The sequence below is a fragment of the Moschus berezovskii genome, chromosome 12 (genome assembly GCF_049115385.1).
Source record: "Moschus berezovskii isolate FMDL1 chromosome 12, NW_MosBer_1.0, whole genome shotgun sequence".
In the NCBI taxonomy this organism is placed as follows: Eukaryota; Metazoa; Chordata; class Mammalia; order Artiodactyla; family Moschidae; genus Moschus; species Moschus berezovskii.
Window position 1 is genome coordinate 26,389,733 of NC_142471.1, and position 19,745 is coordinate 26,409,477.

The 19,745-nt window shown below is 49.9% G+C and overlaps 1 protein-coding gene across 4 annotated transcripts in view; it reads left to right on the plus strand.

The window, feature by feature from the left end:
* The first annotated feature begins 641 nt into the window (after positions 1-641).
* The window catches only part of TSPAN15 (tetraspanin 15), a 56,581-nt gene continuing 37,477 nt past the window's right edge, over positions 642-19,745 (plus strand). The window contains exon 1 of one of the 4 annotated variants that reach the window (XM_055425574.2): positions 642-853. In XM_055425574.2, coding sequence (XP_055281549.1) covers positions 758-853 — 96 coding nt within the window. In that variant the 5' untranslated portion in view covers positions 642-757. Of the gene's footprint in view, positions 854-9,175; positions 9,461-19,745 lie in introns of those variants that run through there. The other 3 variants (XM_055425572.2, XM_055425573.2, XM_055425571.2) reach the window with 3 other exon arrangements.

Genomic DNA, 19,745 nt, shown 5'->3' on the forward strand with positions numbered 1-19,745 from the left:
TGGTGGAAAGAGGCAGGGTCAGACCTGGGCTGTGTGCAAGGGCTGAGGCCCCTGAGTTGGGGCTAGTGGGTGAGGGCTTCTCGGAGGAGGAGGCCATGGGGGCAGGGTTGCTATCTCACCTACTCCCAGTGAAGGAGAGGATCCGAGACTTGGGGGAAAGCCTCCCGCTGTTACAAAAGGAACTGTGGGGCTTTCCAAGAGGGCCCTCTGCCCCACCCTGGTCTGCGGCGCCTTCTCAGATGCGACCCCCCCGCCCCGCTTAGACTGAACAACTCCATTTCCTTATTCCATTCATGCCTTGCACACCTAATTGCACACTTTTTAACGCCTTAGCCATAAATTCCTGCTCTTTCCCCGGGGTCTTCCCTCTTGACCGCAGTAGAAAGCGGGCATTCTATGTGCCCCGAATGAAGCACACTAACTCTCTCCGTCGCGACCCTCTGCACACGCTCTCCCACGCCCCACAGCGCGCCTTAGCACGGGCGCTTCCAGATTTGCCCGCGACCTGGTTCGCACAACCCTCGCCCCCGCCCCTGCCTTGGCCTCCTCTGGGTCCAGGGCCTCCGCCCCGCCCCAGGCCCGCCCCCTCCCCGAGCGCCCATTGGCCGCTGGGGCTGGCCGGTCCCTGGCCGGAGCTGTGATTGCGGCTCGCCGGTGTCAGTCCCCGAGCGAGCGCCGGTGGCGGGGCCGGGAGCCGGTCCGGCAGCCGCAGGTGGGGCTGCTGGCAGCGAGGGCCCCAGCCCTGGAGCCCCCCAGGATGCCCCGCGGGGACTCGGAGCAGGTGCGCTACTGCGCGCGCTTCTCCTACCTCTGGCTCAAGTTCTCGCTGGTCATCTACTCCACAGTGTTCTGGGTGAGTGACCCCAGTCGGGCCCCGGGATGGGAGGGGGAGAGCGCACTCCCTTGTTGACCCGCACGATGCGCCGGGGGTGGGGGAAATGGGGGTTGGGTTGGGTGCTCCAGGGAGGGGGCAGAAGCGCACAACTGGATTCTCGTCCCACTTTCCTTGGGAACCAGGAAATTCTGGCTGCTCGAGCTCAGCCTGAATTTCAGCCGCCGGGTGGGGAGCCTTCGAGCTCGTTGGCAAGGGCTACCGCGAAGGAGCTCCGCGTGGCTCACCTGTGTGCACCTGACCAGCAGTTTGGCTCTACGAGTCCACTAGCCTGAGCTGGGGCGGCAGGCTGTGGTTACCACGTTTGGCTGCTCCCGCCCCGCCTGCCGGGTGTTACTGAGTTCGCCTCCCCATCATTCTGTGGAGCAGGGGTCAGGCTTTGTGGTCTGGGGTTGGGAGACCTGGACTCCTTATCCTGTCCCACTATATACCTGCCGACGTCCCCGAGGATGCCTCCCCATTGTGCCGCGGTTTCCTCTTGGGTGGAAGGAGGATGCCTTGTGGGAGGTGTGGTCAGGCGGATTCCACCAGAAGTGTCTGGGGAGATCTCCAGATGCTTTTAGGTGCTCAGAACTTTAACAAGCCCCTGCACTTTACCTTCTCTTCTCTCCTATTGGGGGACAGGATAGTTGTGGTTGGACATGAACCAGTCGCATCCTGCCACTACCACTTTCCAGCTGAGTGATAGTGGGGAAGTTACTTCATCTCCTGAGGCCATGGTTTCCTCATCTGCCAATAGAAACAGTGATGATACTCAACTTTCAGAATGGTTGTGGGGATTAACTGAAACAGGTCAAGTCCATTGCTTAGAACAGGGACCAGCAAAGAGCTCAAGAAGTCTCAGCCATTGTTATTATTATGGACAGGGGAGCTGGCCTTCCTGGTAAGCTGACCCAAAAGACTGGATTTCGCTTTGGAGATTTCAGACTGGGCTGGTCCCCCTCCTAGAGATGAGGACTTCTTTCTATAGGCCAGTGCCAGGCCACTCTAGAATAGTTACCCTGCCCCCAATATGCCACAGGGCAGACTTGCCCAGGTACCTGACACCCATCCCGTGCAAACACATGCACACTCTGGTCTCTTTCTCAACCTTCACTGAGTCTTTTCGTCTGGCGGGAACTGCTAGATCTGCCTTCAGGCTTTCCTTGTGACCCCTCTGTGGATGTGACCTTGGTGTCCAGATCCAGATTCTCGATTTGTTCTGTTACTGCCTCAGTGGGAGATCTTAGGCAAGTCACTTCCCTGTTTGGGGCCTCAGAGCTGTGAGTTGACTCACCCAGCTCCCAGTTCAGTTCTCTGACTCTATGTGATGAGCATGAGTGGTGAGCAATATGTCTGGGGGGCTGGAGGATGTAGCACAGACTCACTGATGGATGGTCTAGGGAGGCAGAAGTGTTTTGTTTTGTTTTTTAATATTTATAATTTTTTATTTTGGCTGTGCCGGGTCTTAGTTGTGGCATGTGGGAACTTTAGTTGCAGCATGTGGGATCTAGTTCCTCAATCAGGGATCAAACCTGGGCCCCCTGCATTGGGACTGTGAAGTCTTTGCCATGAGACCACCAGGGAAGTCCCAGTGGCAGAAGGTTTTATGTGAAACTGGGATGGGGATGATCTGGGCTGTCACTCAGTGGTTCTCTCTCAAAGTTGCACCAGAATCAACTCAGAATTTTAAAAACACTCTAGATGCCTGGGCCCTGGCATACATATTTATTTTACTTATTTAACCTCCCCAGGTAAGTGTATAATAAGTGTTTAAAAACTGCTGGGCTAGATGGTGTCATGGACCCCTTGATTCTGATTCTGGGATTTTTTTGCCTGCTCCTTGTTTGTCTGGCCTCAGAAACTCCTTCCCTGTAGGTCAGAATTGGCAGGGAGAAGGCTAAAGTTGATGGGTCGGGAGATGGGGAAATAGGAGACCAGGAGTCAGAAGGTGGGGGTTGCTCTTTTGGCTTCACCGCTTCTCTCAACATTGTAATTGTTCAGTTGCTAAGTTGTGTCCGACTCTTTTTGACCCCATGGACTGCAGCATGCCAGGCCTCCCTGCCCCTCACCATCTCCTGGAGTTCACTCAAGTTCATGTCCATTGAATCAGTGATGCCATCCAACTGTCTCATCCTCTACTGCCCTCTTCTCCTTTTGCCTTAAATCTTTCCCAGCATCAAGGCCTTCCAATGAGTTGGCTGTTTGCATCAGGTGACCAAAGTATTGGAGCTTCAGCTTTAGCATCAGTCCTTCCAAAGAATATTCAAGGTTGGTTGCCCTTAAGATTGACTGGTTTGATCTCTGTGATGTCCAAGAGACTCTCAAGAGTTTTTTCCAACACCACAATTCGAAAGCATCAGTTCTTTGGCACTCAGCCTTCTTTATGGTCCAACTCTCACATCCATACATGACTACTGAAAAGACCATAGCTTTGTCTCCTAATTTTTTGTGTCTCCATTTTTCCATCTACAAAATGGATAACTGATATCCTGCCCCACACCTCACTGGATTGTTTTTAGGGTTAGCCGTGTGGGGAGACAGTGACATGTGGACAAACCCGGTGCTATAAAAAAGAAAGTCACACAGTTAAAACGAAGCTTGAATTTTCAAGGCCCTGCCTGCCACTGTCTCTGCAGCCTTAAGAAAAGACCACTCTGTGGCCCTTGCTCTGTCTCTTCGGGAGCAGGGTGGGACTCAGAATCCTCCCTTTTCAGCCACCTGAGACTGACTTAAAAAATCTTTAACTTCTCATCCCTGGAGGTATTAGTGCTTAATAATCTCTTTATGCATGCCAAGAACCCAGCCACCTGCCAGGGCAACTTCAGGTGCCAGAATTTGACTTCAGGGTGGAGGCTCAGTTTAAGTAATTTGTCCTAGACTGGGTTTGTTGTTATCTGGAAACCATTACAGGAAAGCTTATTAGCTCAGTGCCATCCCTTGGGAGGAGGAGTGGGGCCAAGGGTTACTTGCTTTGTAAGCCCAAGGAGTTAACATTTTCATTTCAGTATCTAAGGAGCTAAAAGTTTTACCATAGCTATGCACCTTCTGTAGGACTTTATGCTTTAAAACTTACCATCAAATAGGAAATGCAAGGACATTGTACAAAATTTAATGTATAAAAGAGTAATCTTCAGTTATAAGCCTTCCTCTAATCCCTCTCTCCTGGTATGCCCTGTCCATAACTTTTGTGAGTTTCTTTATTCTTCCTTTTTTTTTTTTTGGCCTTTCCCTGTGGCATGTGGGATCTTAGTTTGCCAACCAGAGATCAGACCATGCCCCCTATATTGGAAGTGTGGAATCTGAACCACTGGACTGCCAGGGAAGTCTCTGTTAGGAGTTTCTTGTGATACTTTTCTGAGATACTATCCTAGGCACAAACATGTGGATGTGCCATATACTCTTTTTTTTCCCCCTGCATAAAATAGCATTCTGGGCTTCCCAGGTGGCACTAGTGATAAAGAACCTGACTGCCAATGCAGGAGACTTGGTACACGTGGGTTCGATACCTGGGTCAGGAAGATCCCAAAGAGAAGGAAATGGCAACCCGCTCCAGTATTCTTGCCTGGGAAATCCCATGGACAGAGGAGCTTGGCGGGCTATAGTCCTTGGGGTCGCAAAGAGTCAGACACGACTGAACACACACACACAAAGTAGCATACTATACACAGTTCTATCCTTACCTTTTCACTTTAATTTAAATCCGTGTAAATTTTGGTGCTTTGATAGGGGCTGCCTCATTCTATTTGATGGCTGTGTAGAATTTACTGTGGGTGCATGCTAAGTCACTTCAGTTTGTGTCCGACTCTTTGTGACCCCATGGGCTATAGACCGCCAGGCTCCTCTGTCCGTGGGATTCTCCAGGCATGAATACTGGAGTGGGCTGCCGTGCCTTCCTCCAGGGGATCTTCCCTACCCAGGGATTGGACCCACATCTCTTTTGTCTCCTGCATTGGCAGACAGATTCTTTACCACTAAAGCTGTCTGGGAAGCCCAGAATTCACTGTAGGCTATTCCAAAATATATTTCATCAGTCTCCAGCTTGGGGACTCAGGTTGTTTCCAATCTTTAATTACTGCAAATAGTGCATGTTTGAATGTATCATTTTGCACATGTGTGTGTATGTCTGCAGGGTGATTTCTAGAAGTGGAATTGCTGGGTTAAAGGCTATATGAATACATAATATACGTATGGGAATACACTCATCTTAAGGGCATACAACTTAATGAATTTTTACAAAATGAACATCACTGTATAATCAGCCCCCAGGTCAACCAACATAACTGTCAGCAGAACCAGAAACCCTCCTTGTGTCCACTGCCAGTTACTACCACTCCTCACCAGTAGTAATCACTATTGGGATGTCTAATAACACAGAACAGCTTTGCCTGTTTTTGTACGTGTATTGAAATTTTTGATTAATGTTGTTAAAATAGCTATACTAGAAGCTATAAGTATTATAAATTATTTATGTGTGATGTTATATTACTTTAAACCAATTCACTTTTTAAACTTAAGTTTATTTCCCGTGTGACTTGCAGGATGTTAGTACCCCAACCACGGAGTGAACTTGTGCCCTTGGCAGTGAAAGTGTGGAGTTCTAACCACTGAACTGCCAGGGAATTCCCTAAACTTAAATTTATTTTTAACCACTGAACTGCCAGGAAATTCCCTAAACTTAAATAAAAGGAGGCGTTATATCACTACTTCCAATGGGGAAGGCTTCCTAAATGGTGCAGTGGTAAAAAAAATCCGCCTGCCAATGAGGGAGAAACAAGAGACTCGGGTTTGAGCCCTGAGTCAGGAAGATCCCTTGGAGGACTACATGGCAACCCACTCCAGTATTCTTGCCTGGAAAATTCAATGGACAGAGGAACCTGACTGGCTACAATCCACGGGGTCACAAGAGTCAGATACGACTGAGCGCACACGCACACACACACAACAGGGAACAAAAACTCCTCATCGAAAATAGCTGGCAACAGTGACAGTAAATACAGGGCAGGGAGAACAAAATAACATTATTAAATCCTAGCTAGATTCTGTGGATGCTAGAGGCTGCGAACCTGAGGCTTGGCTGGGTTGTCCCAAAGGCAGGTTGGCAGATGTTTTGAGAGGTGTAAAGACAAACTGACACCAAAACCGAGATTTGCTCCTTGATGAGACTGGAAGGATCAGAAGGGAAATGAGCAACGAAAACTTCTCTTAGTCTGTGAGTCAGTATGAGCATGACCTTGAACCACTTACGAGATCCCTTTTGCCATGCTTGGGGGCCCTCTCTTTTTTAGAGGGTGACCCCGGGGCTCAGACAGGGCATGTCTCAAGGTCACTCAGTACAGCTGGCACTAGCCTCCAGGTGTCCTCATTTCCAGTTCAGTGAGAGGTGAGCTCATCCACAGGCTCTTGGAGCCTCCTCTTCCCACTGCACGGGTGAATCATTCTGACACATGTGCCCTCAGCCCACTGGGGACACACCTCTAATTATAGCACCGACCACAGGGTATCCTAGAGATCTGTTTACATGACTTTTTCCTCGCTGGACTGTGGGCTCCTCGCTGACTGTGGAGGTCAGGGGAGTAGCTCTTTCATATCCTCTTCCAGATACTGGTCTGAGGGCCGGGCACACAGTAGGTGCTCAGGAAAGGCTTGTTGCATTGGGGTGGCTGAGTCCCGACCTGTACCTCGGAAGCAGGGATTGGAGATATGGGTGCCCGGATCAGAGGCCGAACTGGGTGTGTAGCCAGCAGTGGTCAAGTTTGCTTACGCTTTGAATTTACAAAGTGGGCTGGACTGATCATGGAGATACTGGCTGTCTAGAAAGCACCAAGCCTATCCCCTTACAATCAGGTAGGGTTTTCAGTTGGGTAAGGGTGTCAGGGCTGAGCGGTGTTGATAATTGGGAAGGAAGTGGATGTGGATAGGTGGTGGAGATTATAAATGCCGGGCAATATTAAGTCTTTCTTGTCCCTTCAAGGATGGGCCTCATTACCATAGTTCGACCTGTGATGCTTTATAGTTTCCCAAAGTTTAATGGTTAAGAGTGTGGACTCTGTACCAAGCTATCTGGGTTCAAATCCGGACTCTGACACTTACAGGTTGAGTGACATAGGCATTAACTTCCATCTGCCTTAGTTGTCTTATCTGAAAAACGGGTGACACCAGAACCTACCTGAGAGTCGCTGAGACCCTTAAATGGATTAATTATCGGCAGGGCTTAGAGCAATGCCTGCCATGTGATAAACACTACACCAGCTACTTAAGAGTTAGCCATTCTTTCCCTGCCTTCCTTTCTATTCTTCTTGGTGCTCAAGAGCCATAGACTGAGAACTAGAAGGGCCCTTGAAGGCACCTCTAGTGCGAACTTTTCATTTTACTGAGAAGGAAACAGGCCTGGAGAGGAGAAGCAAAGATCGGAGACCCCACAGCAAGTTAGTGACAGATCCAGACCAGGACTTAGCCACCTGACTTCAGTTTCTTCATGGGGTCACTGTGACCTTTACCAGCAATGGTATCCCCCTCCCCCATCCCCCAGTGGTCCCTCCACTTGTCAGGGCTCTAGGCTCCAGACAACAGCATTTCTGGAAGGAGCTAGGTACCTGGCCTCCCTCTTGAGCACAGCAGGAATTTTTAAGTTTTGAAAAGTTTATGCGAAAATAATATGTGGCACGTAGTTGAAAAAGAATTCCAAGCAATTCAGGTAAGCACAGAGATGAAAATAAAAGTCACTTTCGATTCTATCACCAAAAGAACCATTATTGGGGTAAATGCTCATTTGGATATCTCATTACACATTTGTGCGTGCGTGCTAAGTGACTTCAGTTGTGTCTGACTCTTTGCAACCCCACGGACTCCTCCGTCCGTGGGATTCTTCAGGCAAGAATACTGGAGTGGGTTGCCATGCCCTCCTCCAGGGCATCTTCCCAACCCAGGGATCGAACCCCCATCTCTTATGTCTCCTGCATTGGCAGTCAGGTTCTTTACCACTAGCACCACTTGGGAAGCCCCTTCCTTATACATATATGTAGATAGTTAATTTTCTTTTTTTTTTTTTTTTACTGTGTTTGATTGATTGGGAAGTTCTATTTCCTTCTTGTTCTAGGCAAGCATTTCAAAAAGAAAATAGTGAAACTCAAGCAGAAAGTGAGGCAGCCTTCATAGTGGAGGTGGTCACCTCACCGTGCCTCGTGGGACCAGAGATGGCCTGGGGCTGGGCTCAGGCCTCAGGCCCAGGGAGGTCCCTCTCCTCCCCCAGCCAGGCCACAGGACCTTTACAATCCAGAGAATCCAGAAGGCAGCCCCCGAAGGGGTTTGGAGAATTTTCTAATGCTCTCATTTTCCAGATGAGCAAGTAAGGCCCCAAGAAAGTTTCTTTGTGCTTCAGTTCAGTTCAGTCACTCAGTCGTGTCCGACTCTTTGTGACCCCATGAATCACAGCATGCCAGGCCTCCCTGTCCATCACCAACTCCCGGAGTTCACTCAAACTCATGTCCATCAAGTCGGTGATGCCATCCAGCCATCTCATTCTCTGTCGTCCCCTTCTCCTCCCGCCCCCAATCCCTCCCAGCATCAGAGTCTTTTCCAGTGAATCAACTCTTCACATGAGGTGGCCAAAGTATTGGAGTTTCAGTCGAGGCTAATGTGGGTAAACCTGCCTTTTCCTGTAAGAGAAGGGTTGTTTCATGCTGTCGGACTGGGTTGGAACCTCACTGCTACCTTTGGTTGGTTGTTCTTGAGAAGCAGGAGTAACAGCCTGCCCTTCCCCTTCCCCCTGCCCAGTGCCTCTTCTCTCCGGGTGGCTCACAGTGCCGACCTGGGATAGGACTCAGAGTCAACCAGACTGGGGACTGAGAGTGAACTTTCTGGACCAGCTGGCTCCAAATACAGGGGAAAGATGTCTTCTGGGTAAGCCTGGGCATGGGGGATTGAAAAGACAGACCTCTCCCAGAGAGCACCTCTGGAGGTGAGTGGGTTGAAATCGACATCTTCATGGAAGGCAGGAGAGTCCAGTCTTGACACGCCATTCCCTCCAAGGTGGGGACCATTTGTTTGCTTATTCAGTCAACAAAATAGTTACTTAATGCCTACTGTGTATACCAGGCACAGTGATCGTTAACCAGGAAACAACTGTGAACAAGACAGACTTGTCTGGAAGCCAGACAAACCACTAAATACACATAGCTGTGATAGGTGTTAAGGAGCAAATTAGGGACGAAGTGGGGAAGGGTGGAAGTTCCTACTTTAAGTGGGGTGGTCAAGGAAAGACTTTATGAGGAACTCAAAGACTGAGAGGCTTCCCAGGTGGTTCAGTGGTAGAGAATCAGCTTGCCAGTGCAGGAGATGAAGAAGACGGGGTTTGACCCATGAGTTGGGAAGATCCCCTGCAGGAGAAAATGGCAACCCAATCCAGTATTCTTGCCTGGAAAATCCCATGAACAGAGGAGCCTGGCGGGCTACAGTCCATAGGATCGCGAAAAATTGGACATGACCGAGCAACTGAGCATGCGTGCAAAGACTGAGAAGAGCCAGCCGCGCAAAAGACCTGCAGAGAACATCTCAGATGGAGGGAGCAGCAAGTGCACAGGCCCTGAGGTAGGCAGGTATGGTTGCAGCACATGAGGAAGCCTAAGAGGACCAAATTATGGGAGGAGAGACTGGTGGGAGTCTGGTCGTATGAGGAGTCTGGGGTCTGAGTGACCTGGGGGGAGGTTTCACTGTCAGGACTTGATGGCAGTGCCATCTGGAGACATGGATCAAGTGCTGGTTCTGCTGTGACTCTGGGTAAAGAGTGGACTCCCTGAGCCTGCTAGATGACTCATCTATGGATACTGTGGGGAGGATCCTGCAAGATGAGAGATGCGGAAGCTCCCAGCTCACGGTAGGCCTGATCCACGGAGGGATGGAGACTTACCTGGGGAGCCTTAAAGAACTCAAGGGAACTGGGACATTAGATGTGATAACTTCTGGAACTTGTCTTATCAGAGGAGGTTACTTTCTGCTGGGGATGCTCTGCCTGCTTAGAGCAGATGGCTGTGGCTTTGCCCTTGGGTGGAAAAGTCTGACCTCTTGGGAGAACATGTGGCTTCTTCTGGGAGCTGGGTCCTTTCTACCCTTTAGTTCCTGGCTTTAATGGTGCACCAGTAGAGGCTCTGTGCCATATGCTGACCATGCGGGTCTAGCCTAACTAGAAGGCGCTGGGAACACCCAGCTGGGAGAAGAGGGGATGGGAGAAGCACTTCTGGGACAAAGGCAGGGTCTACCCTTGCCAGAGAATGTCAGACAGATGATGTCAACAGGGGCACTGTTCAGCTGCAGGCTGGGCCTCCTTGCCTAGGCTAGGAGGAGGAGAGACCAAGGAGCAGATTAGGAGAAGAGACGATGAAAAGGTCAGCCCACGAAGGAGATGGAAACTGAAATCAGGCAGCAGTGGCCAGCTGGAGATGGTGTGTGGTTTTCTGCCTGACTGGCTGGCTGTGACTGCAGAGGAGCCCTGGGCAGACTTCCAGGAGGTGGGAGCTGGGCTGGAGGAGCGCAGAGGCCAGGCTGAAAGGAGTGGAGGTGAGCTTCGGGAGGGGAGTGAGGGTCACTGCAGAATTGGATGTTTCTTGGGCCTGGTTGTTGAGGTCAGAAACACCCACTGGGGGAACTAGGCCTGGAGGCCCAGCTCTACTAGGCAACTAGTTAGGAGAATGACCGCTTCTTGTTTGATGGGTGGGGAGCAGGTCTGATTGACTGAGTGACCGTGACCGTGGACAAGTCATGAGCAACTCTGTGCTTCAGTTTCTTGTCTGTGGAAATGAGGTAACCCTTGTACCTTGAACAGAAACAGGCTTGGGTGGGCAATGCCTCCAGAGCTCTTAGCAGGGTGTCTTGTGTAATAAGCATCAGCATGGATGCCGGGAGAAGTGGCATCACTGGGTGGGAGCCAGGTGGCAGCTTGCTGGGTGTTGGCAGAGAGGCTGAGGGTGGGAGGAGCCTCCACTTTGCACTTACATCACTGAACTTGCACTTCACTTCTCTGGGTTCTCAGAACAACCCTGTAAGCTGTACACTCATCCCCTTTTACAGCTGAGGGGACTGAGGCCTAGGGAGGGAGACATGACTGACACAACCCACTGTTAGCCTCCATCCCTGAGAGCAGAGCTGTTTCACTGTGAAAATTGTACCTGTTGTGTTTTGTTTAATTCTTTCCAAAGGAGACTTTCTCACTAATGGAGATATTTGCATCTTAGTCTGCGGGGAAGTAAATATTTGCCCAGAGGGTAGAAGGAGAACAGCCTTGGCCTGGTCATTCTCAGAGCCCTCCCCTTCCTGCGGGAAAGCCCCTCCCAGATGTGGCGGTGGCCTTGGACAAGTCACAGGGCTCCCTGTGCTGTTTGCCATCCCAACCAGAAGATGGGCTGTATTGGATTCAGTGAAGGGAGCTGTGGTCAGTTCCTGTGCATCCACTGAGAGTTAGGCACTGGGCCCAGAGAAGGGCGCATTGTGCTTGGTGGTGGGCAGAGGGCAGCCTCCAGCCTGCCCCATCACAGACCGGGGCCAAGTACCCGGCTGGTGTGGAGTGGGGTGCTGGCTTCTGAGGCTGGCACGAATTTAGAGACTGGGTCACTTCCTGAGGTCAAAAGACAGGACCTTCTATGCCATTGGATCTGTGAGGCCTCCCGTCTCGTGGATTTCACAAGTACATGTGTCTAAGATCCATCTTCACAGCTGATTCCATGGGTCTGGGTTGGGGCCCAGGCACCGATAATTTTTAAACTTCCCCAGGTGATTCTAAGGAGCCATTGGAGTAGAAACTGCAGCTCATGGCGGTGTCTGTGAGGGAATTCTGATGGAGTGGCCTGGTTTCCAAGCCGACTTTCTCACTAGCTGAATCCTGACTGACTTGCTGAATATTTTCCCAACCTCGCTGACCATCTGGACAGTGTCTGTGGGCTGGGGAAGTTGGTGTGCCTGTTTGGGAGAAGCTCGCTGGGAGGGAGCTGTCCTAGAGTGGAGGGAGCATGCTAGGTGGGCATGGACAAGTGGGGGATGTGGGGGGTGTTGGCAGCACCCAGTCGGGGCTGGTGGAGGTGTGTAGAGACCACCAGCCTTGGCATGTGGGTGACTGTGTGGAGGCTGAACTTCTCTGGGGATCTAGATGTATCTGGTTGTGGGTGGGTATCCATAGAATTCTGTTTTCCTTTTGTTATCTTTACAATATCACTTTATCTGCTTTAAAGACAACGCTTCCCTGTAGTTAACTTTGTAACTTGAAGACGTTTCTATAGAACCAGACTTGAAATTTCTTGAGTCAGGGATTCACGCACTTAGAGGGTGAGCTGTGATCATTTCTCCCCTTCAGTTGTGTCTCCAGTTTGAGAATAGCTGATCTGTCGGCGTTGTGTTGGAAGGCTGACTGTGATCTACTGAGTATCAGTGACCTGCAGTAATGACTCTACACGGGAGGTGCGGCAAGGAAGGGAAGCAGAGTTTCAGATGGCTGTGATGAAGCTGCTCGGGGTCACTGTAATGGCCCAGTTAGTGGAAGGATGAGGACTTGACTTCTGACTCTGACCATGAGTTCTGTAGTGGGTTGAATGTTCCCCCCCCCCCCAACCCCCAACAACAACATAAAAGATATATTCATCTCACAGAACTTGTGAATGTGGCCTTATTTGGGAAAAGGGTCTTGGCAGATATAATTGGGTTCAGAATCTTGTGATGAAGTCACCCTGGATTGATTGAACATGGCTTAAACTGAAATGACAAGCATCCTTGTAAGAGAAAGGCAGAGGGAGCTTTGAGGCAGAAGAGAAGACAGACACGCCGAGGGGAAAGCCGTGTGAATGCAGAGGCCAAGGAATGCCTGGAGTCACCCACAGAAGCTGGAAGAGGTGAGGGAGGCTATTCCCCTGGAGCCTCTGGAGGAGGCATGGCCCTGCCACACCTTGGTTTCAGGCTTCTGGCCTTCAGTATTTTGAGAGAATGCGTTTCTGTTGTTCTAAGCCCTTTGTGGTAATTTGCTGTGGCAGCCCAGAGAACCAGTGCAAGCCCTTTCTGCTTCACCCGGTTGCCTGGCTAGGGAGGGGCCCAGTTGAGCAAGGCCTTGAAAATTCCTTTCCCTTCAGCAGGTGCTGAATGCGGAGGAGAAGGGGTGGGGCGGGGGGAGGAGCCTGGCTGGCCAGGTGGAAGGCCCACAGTCCCACCCCACTGGGGCCCCGCCCCTCACGAAGCCCTGCCCCTCAAGCGGCCTGGCTCCATGCAGGCCCCGCCCCTTTCCAGCGTCTGCCCACGCAGATCGAAGGCTGTGCTCTACAACTGATTTCGCAAGGGTTTTTCCTCTACGAGGAGAGCCTGATAGAAAGAGGTTAAAGCATGGGAAGGGAGTACAAGTTGGCTCTCAGGAAGGACGTCCTGATTCTGAAAATAGTTAAATCTAAGCTGCTTGCCAAGCGGGGCTGTGAAACATCTGCTGTTGCCCTACAGCTTCTCAGAACAGGAGAGTCACCCATCCCTTGGGGCATTTAGGATATGGTGGAGTTCCAGTTGGGCGAACTTCGAAGGGCCATGGAGGGCATGTGGTGTAGCAACACCTTCCTTCCGGAGCAGAGGGAACTGAGACCAGACCACACAGAAAGTGCCTCTGGTTCTAATGCCTCCATTCAGAGGGGACAATGGGAACTGCTCAGTGATTTCACCCCATTGGCATCCTCTCTCGCTGGCATTATTGGTGTCCTCCCCTGTAAACGGGCCTGCTGCTGCACCTGCTGCAGAGGCCTGATGTGTGACCTGTCACAGACTGGCCTTCTCTGCAGAGCTAGAAAGAACTCAGGCAGCTAGAAAGAACTCTGTACATGCCTCTGACCTGATTCTTTTCAGCCTTACACGAGGGAGCTCTATTTGCCTGACCCTATGCTGGGTCAGGGGACAGATGGTCCAGTCGTGTCCCTGTCCCTTGAGGGGCTGGCACTCACTGCATCCTAGCAGTGTGCTCAGGACAGCGGCAGACATTCTGTGATTGGGGTGGAGCCGGCCAGCAGCTCCCAGGAGGCTCCGGCTGATGGGGAGGCTTATGGGGAGGCTTAGTCAGCAGTGGAGACTTGGGTTCTGGGCGGAAGCAGCCACTTGACTCTTTCCATCCTGGAGGGGAGGTGGGCTTAGCATCAGAGCAGAAAGAAGAGGACAGGAGTTGTTCAGGGGCCCACAGTCCTGAGACAGGAGCAACCCTGTTTTTGTCTTCCTTTTCCGCTGCAGTCTCCTTTGGTGCTCACCTTACTTAGAATTAAGCTTTCCCTTTGCAATTAGAAACCCCCCCTTGTTTAACCTCTGTCTAATCTGGTTGTGGAAACAGTGTCAGATTTTATTTTTTGGGGCTCCAAAATCACTGCAGATGCTGATTGCAGCCATGAAATTAAAAGACGCTTACTCCTTGGAAGGAAAGTTATGACCAACCTTGATAGTATATTTAAAAGCAGAGACATTACTTTGCCAACAAAGGTCCGTCTAGTCAAGGCTATGGTTTTTCCCGTGGTCATGTATGGATGTGAGAGTTGGACTGTGAAGAAAGCTGATCGCCGAAGAATTGATGCTTTTGAACTGTGGTGTTGGAGAAGACTCTTGAGAGTCCCTTGTACTGCAAGGAGATCCAACCAGTCCATTCTAAAGGAGATCAATCCTAGATGTTCATTGGAGAGACTGATGCTAAAGCTGAAGCTCCAATACTTTGGCCACCTCATGCGACGAGTTGACTCACTGGAGAAGACTCTGATGCTGGGAAAGGTTGGGGGCGGGAGGAGAAGGGGACGACAGAGAATGAGATGGCTGGATGGCATCACCGACTCTATGGACATGAGTTTGAGTGAACTCTGGGAGTTGGTGATGGACAGGGAGGCCTGGCGTGCTGTGATTCATGGGGTCGCGGAGAGTCGGACACGACTGAGCGACTGAACTGAACTGAATCTGGTTGTGCCTTGTGCTTCCTCCTCTTTTGTCTTTTTAATTTTTATTCCAGCTTTATTGAGATATGATTGACATACAGGACTGTATATATTGAAGGTGTACATAATGATTTGATAATGGTTTGAATTAAATCATGAAATGATTATCACAGTAACTTTAGTGAACATCCATCGTCTTATGTATCAATAGATATAAAATTAAAGAAATAGAAAAGAAAATTTTTTCCTTGTGATGAGAATGCTTAGGATTTACTCTTTAAAAAGTTTCATATATGACCTACAGTAGTGTTAATTATATTTATCATATAATAAATTACATTTCTAGTATTAATTTACCTTTTAACTGGTCATGTGAGATCTTAAGTTCCCTGATCAGGGATTGAACCCGTGCACCCTGCAGTGGAAGTGAGGAGTCTTAACCCCTGGATTGCCAGGGAAGACTCTTGTCTTTTAAAAGCTAACAATGAATGAGCCCTTCCTTTGTGCTCGACTGTGTTGTTTCCTAGACATTCTCTCTTTTAATCCTCCAGCAACCCCAAGAGCAGTTTTAGGGTCATTGCCCCATTCTATACTGAGGTAAAGAGAGGCTCAGAGAGGTTAGGGGACTTGCAAGTAAATGCAAAACCTTACTCTCTCTCTTCTGGCAAACTTGTCAATGCCTTCCTGTCCCAGGTATTTGTCCTTAGGAGGAGAACACTTTTAAGGGAGGTGGGCTGTTTGGGGATGAGTTGTTTGTTCTTTGGTTCTATCCTTTAGTCACTCATTTAACATTTCCTAGGCTGAAACTCCAACACTTTGGCCACCTCATGCGACAAGTTGACTCACTGGAAAAGAGTCTAATGCTAGGAAGGATTGGGGGTGGGAGGAGACGGGGACGACAGAGAATGAGATGACTGAAGGGCATCACCGACTCGATGGACATAAGTTTGAGTGAACTCCGGGAGTTGGTGATGGACAGGGAGGCCTGGCGTGCTGTGACTCATGGGGTCGCAAAGAGTCAGACACGACTGAGTGACTGAACTGAACTGAACTGAACTGAGCCATACAGGAAATACTTGGGGGCTTCCCAAGTGGTGCTAATAGAAAAGAACGTGCCTGCCAGTGTAAGAGACGTGGGTTCGATCCCTGGGTCGGGAAGATCCCCTGGAGGAGGCATGGCAATCCATTCCAATATTCTTGCCTGGAGAATTCCATGGACAGAGGAGCCTGGTGGGCTACAGTCCATAGGGTCACAAAGAATCACACATGACTGAAACAACTTAGCATGCACACATGCATGCAGGCATACAGGGGCTGTCAGATTCTCCCTAAGGTGCTGCTAGAGGAGAAAGGGCACTGGAGTAGGGATCAACTTTCTGGGGCAGGGACCCTGGGCTCCTCAGGGAGATGGGTTGACTGCCCCACTCTGTGGAATGGGCGGGGGCAGCCCTGAAGGGGCCCAGGACACCTGGGCTAGTCCCCTTCAGGCTGTAGGCTCTCTGGAGCTACAGGAAGGAAGAAATGGAGCCTTCAGAAACAGGTTTTTTTTTTTTAATTTTTCTTTTTAGGAGAGGATGTGTGAGGGTGTGAGAACTCTTTGTTCCCAATGAGAGAAGGCAGCTTGCCTTGGAGAGAGCACTGGCCTTGGGAGTCTGGAGGCCTGGGTCACAGCTGCTGACCAAGGGCTAGTGTGCTGTGTGACCTTGTGGGAGTGACTGCTGCTCTCTGGGCCTCAAATAAGAGAAGGGGCTGGAACAGCGCCATATCCCTTGTGCCAGTGGCCCACAGTGATTTCAGGTGCTTCTGGGCAGGACATTTTAAAATTTAATATGTGTGTATTAGGTGTAATGTGTATTAAAGAAAATAATTAGTCCCTCAGATTTATGATTTCATAGATGTAGATTAGGTTAGGTCAGGACCGTATTTGTCTTAGTAAGAAAAGTCAGTCAGTTTAAAGAAAAACTGTGGCATTTCCTGGTCAGGTGTAGGCACTTACTAGGCTTTGTATCTGCTGACCTTAAAGAAAGAATGGGGAGTCTCATTATGTGTTACAGCACTTTACAAAGGAACTTCCCCTTCTCACTGCGTCCTTTGAGTGACCATTAGGCAGGTATTATCATTCCTTTTTGGGTGGATGGCAGGGAGGCCTAGCGTGCTGTGATTCATGTGGTTGCAAAGAGTCGGACACGACTGAGCGACTGAACTGAACTGAACTGAGTGGTAAAGAGGGCTTCCCTGGTAGCTCAGCTGGTAAAGAATCTGCCTGCAATGCAGGAGACCCTGGTTCAATTTCCTGGGTGGGGAAAACCCCCTGGATAAGCTACCCATTCCAGTATTCCTGGGCTTTCCTGGTGGCTCAGACGGTAAAGAATCCACCTATAATGTGGGAGACCTGGGTTTGATCCCTGGGTTAGGAAGATCTCCTGGAGGTGGGCATGGCAATACACTCCAGTATTCTTGCCTGAAGAATTCTCATGGACAAAGGAGCCTGGGGGCTACAGTCCATGGGGTCACAAAGAGACATGACAGCGTGTACACACACACACTTCATTCCTATTTAGCAGCAGAATCAGCTGACTCTCCAAGAGGAAAGTGGTCTATCCAAGGTCACACAGCTCCTAAGTGGGCTCAGCTGGCACATGCTCTTTGCCAGTCACACCAGCCCAGCCTCAGGGAGCGCAGTTCACATGGCCTTTACCTGCTCCCGTGGCTGGCACCAGCTGACCTCATATTGTTGGTTTCCCATGTGCAACTTCTCTGTTCCTAACTTCCTTAAAGCAGAGAAGGATGCAATTGAAGGTGACAAGGGACCCTCTCTGTGCCTTCCTCCAGGCTTTCCCCCCAAGCGTGGGGGGAGCATGTCCCACAGCCCCGGGTGCTATTTTCCTGTGTTCTTGCTGGACGGGTAATAGGCAGGTTCCCATCACAGCCAGTATTTAGTCCTGGTTGGCAGTTAGAGGAACATCTGGTGAGGGCATTAATTCCAAGCCAGAGGAGGCTGCCGGGCCTGAGCCCTCGTTGAGCCGGCCCCTGGGTGTGGCCACTGAGACCTCCCAGGCCAAAGGGAGACTCAGACTATGAACAGATCTCCTCTTAGAAGAAATGGAACTTGGACCTTGCTTGCCACTTCAATATTTTTATTGTAAAAATATATATATAAAGCATAAAAAAGGTGAAAGAATGATGGCGAATACCCACAGGCCCACTTTGCTGTGCTGTGCTTAGTCGCTCAGCTGTGTCTGACTCTTTGGGACCCTGTGGACCAGCCCGCCAGGCTCCTCTGTCCATGGGATTCTCCAGGCAAGAATACTGGAGTGGGTTGCCATTTCCTTCTCCAGGGGATCTTTCTGACCCAGAGATTGAACCCAGGTTTTCTGCATTGCAGGCAGATTCTTTACCAGCTGAGGTACAGGGAAGCCATATATGCCCACTAGCCAGAATCGATCATTTTAACATGTGGCAATGTCAGAATAAGTTGCAGATATCCAGGATGCATCTCCTTTAAAAAAAAGTGTCCTTGGGTATAGCCACAACATCATCATCATGCCTAATAAAAGAGCAAGTCCATGTGAAAACTTTGCCAGTTGTCCTTAAGATGTTTCTCACAATGCATTAGAAAAAATAATCAGGATCCAGCATTACATTGGATCTCATTTTGACAAAAAAGATCCCATCTGAAACACGAGGGGTGATCTCTGAGCCCCGAATGATACAGATTCTGGAGTCCCAGGGAAGATAGTCATGTGTTACCTGCCCACATTTGCCTAATCCACCAAGAACTACTAGGCCCTTGCTTAGGGAAATTCAGGAAGTGGAGAAGGAGGGGCCTCCCTGGTGATCTGGTGGCTAAGACCCTGAGTTCCCAAAGCAGGGAGCCTGGGTTCATTCCCTGGTCAGAAAACTTGATCCCACATGCTGCAACTGAGTTTGAATGCCACACCTAAAGATCCTGCTCAATGCAGGGAAGATTGACATTCCTGAATGCCGCAACTAAGACCCGGTGCAGCCAAATAAAATAAATAAATATTTTTTTAAGAAGAAAGAAAGTGGAGAGGGAGAGGCTTGCTGGGCCCAGATATCCACGTGGATCTGCTGGCCCTGCCTGCATGAGCCCTCTTCCTGCCTCTTCCTGTTGGAAGGAGAACTGCTCAGTGGCTGGAGCCTGGACACCGGACTCCCTGAGTCCCCTCCGCTCACCCCCGCCCCAATCACCAGTGGCACGTGCTGGGCCCTGTGCCAGGTGCTGTGGGGTGATGTCTGGCTGCCCACAGTCTGCAGGGACACCCCATAGATGCTCTGTTTGCAGATAACCAGCGTGTATGGATGTGTGGGGTGGAGCCTCTTTGTTGCTTGGCTTGGTTGCTTGGGGTCTGGTTGGGGTGGAGTGGGAGAAGCCTCTTGTGCAAGACGGAGAGCACTAAATCAATAGTGCCTAATTAGCCGCGACAGGGAAATGAACTTTGAAAAAAGAATTTTAAGCCCACAGAAAATTTGAAAGAGGAATTCAAAGAATACCTGTATGTTATTATTAGCATCTTGTTTTAAATCTCTCTCTCTTTCTTCCCCCCAAAACTTCTCTCTCAATACTTTTTTTTTGACTGCAGTCTTTGTGACCACAGCCTTACATACCCCAACAAGCAGCTTTCCAAAAGGGGCATTTTTCCACATGCTACCATTGTCCATCTGAAAACAAATTACCATTAGATAGAACATCTGTGCCATCCATATCCAGATTCCCCTCCTTGTTCTCCAAATGTCTTTTGTAGTGAATATTTTACCCGATCTAGGTCCACATGTTTTGGCTGTGATGTGTCTCTTTCATCTCCCCTAACCTAGACTCTCTTCACTGTTTTTGATTCCTTTGAAGCCTCCAGGCCCTTGATCTATAGAACATCAGTGTTCTGGATTTACTTTATGATTTCCTGGTAATAGGTTCAGGCCATACATTTCGAACTGTG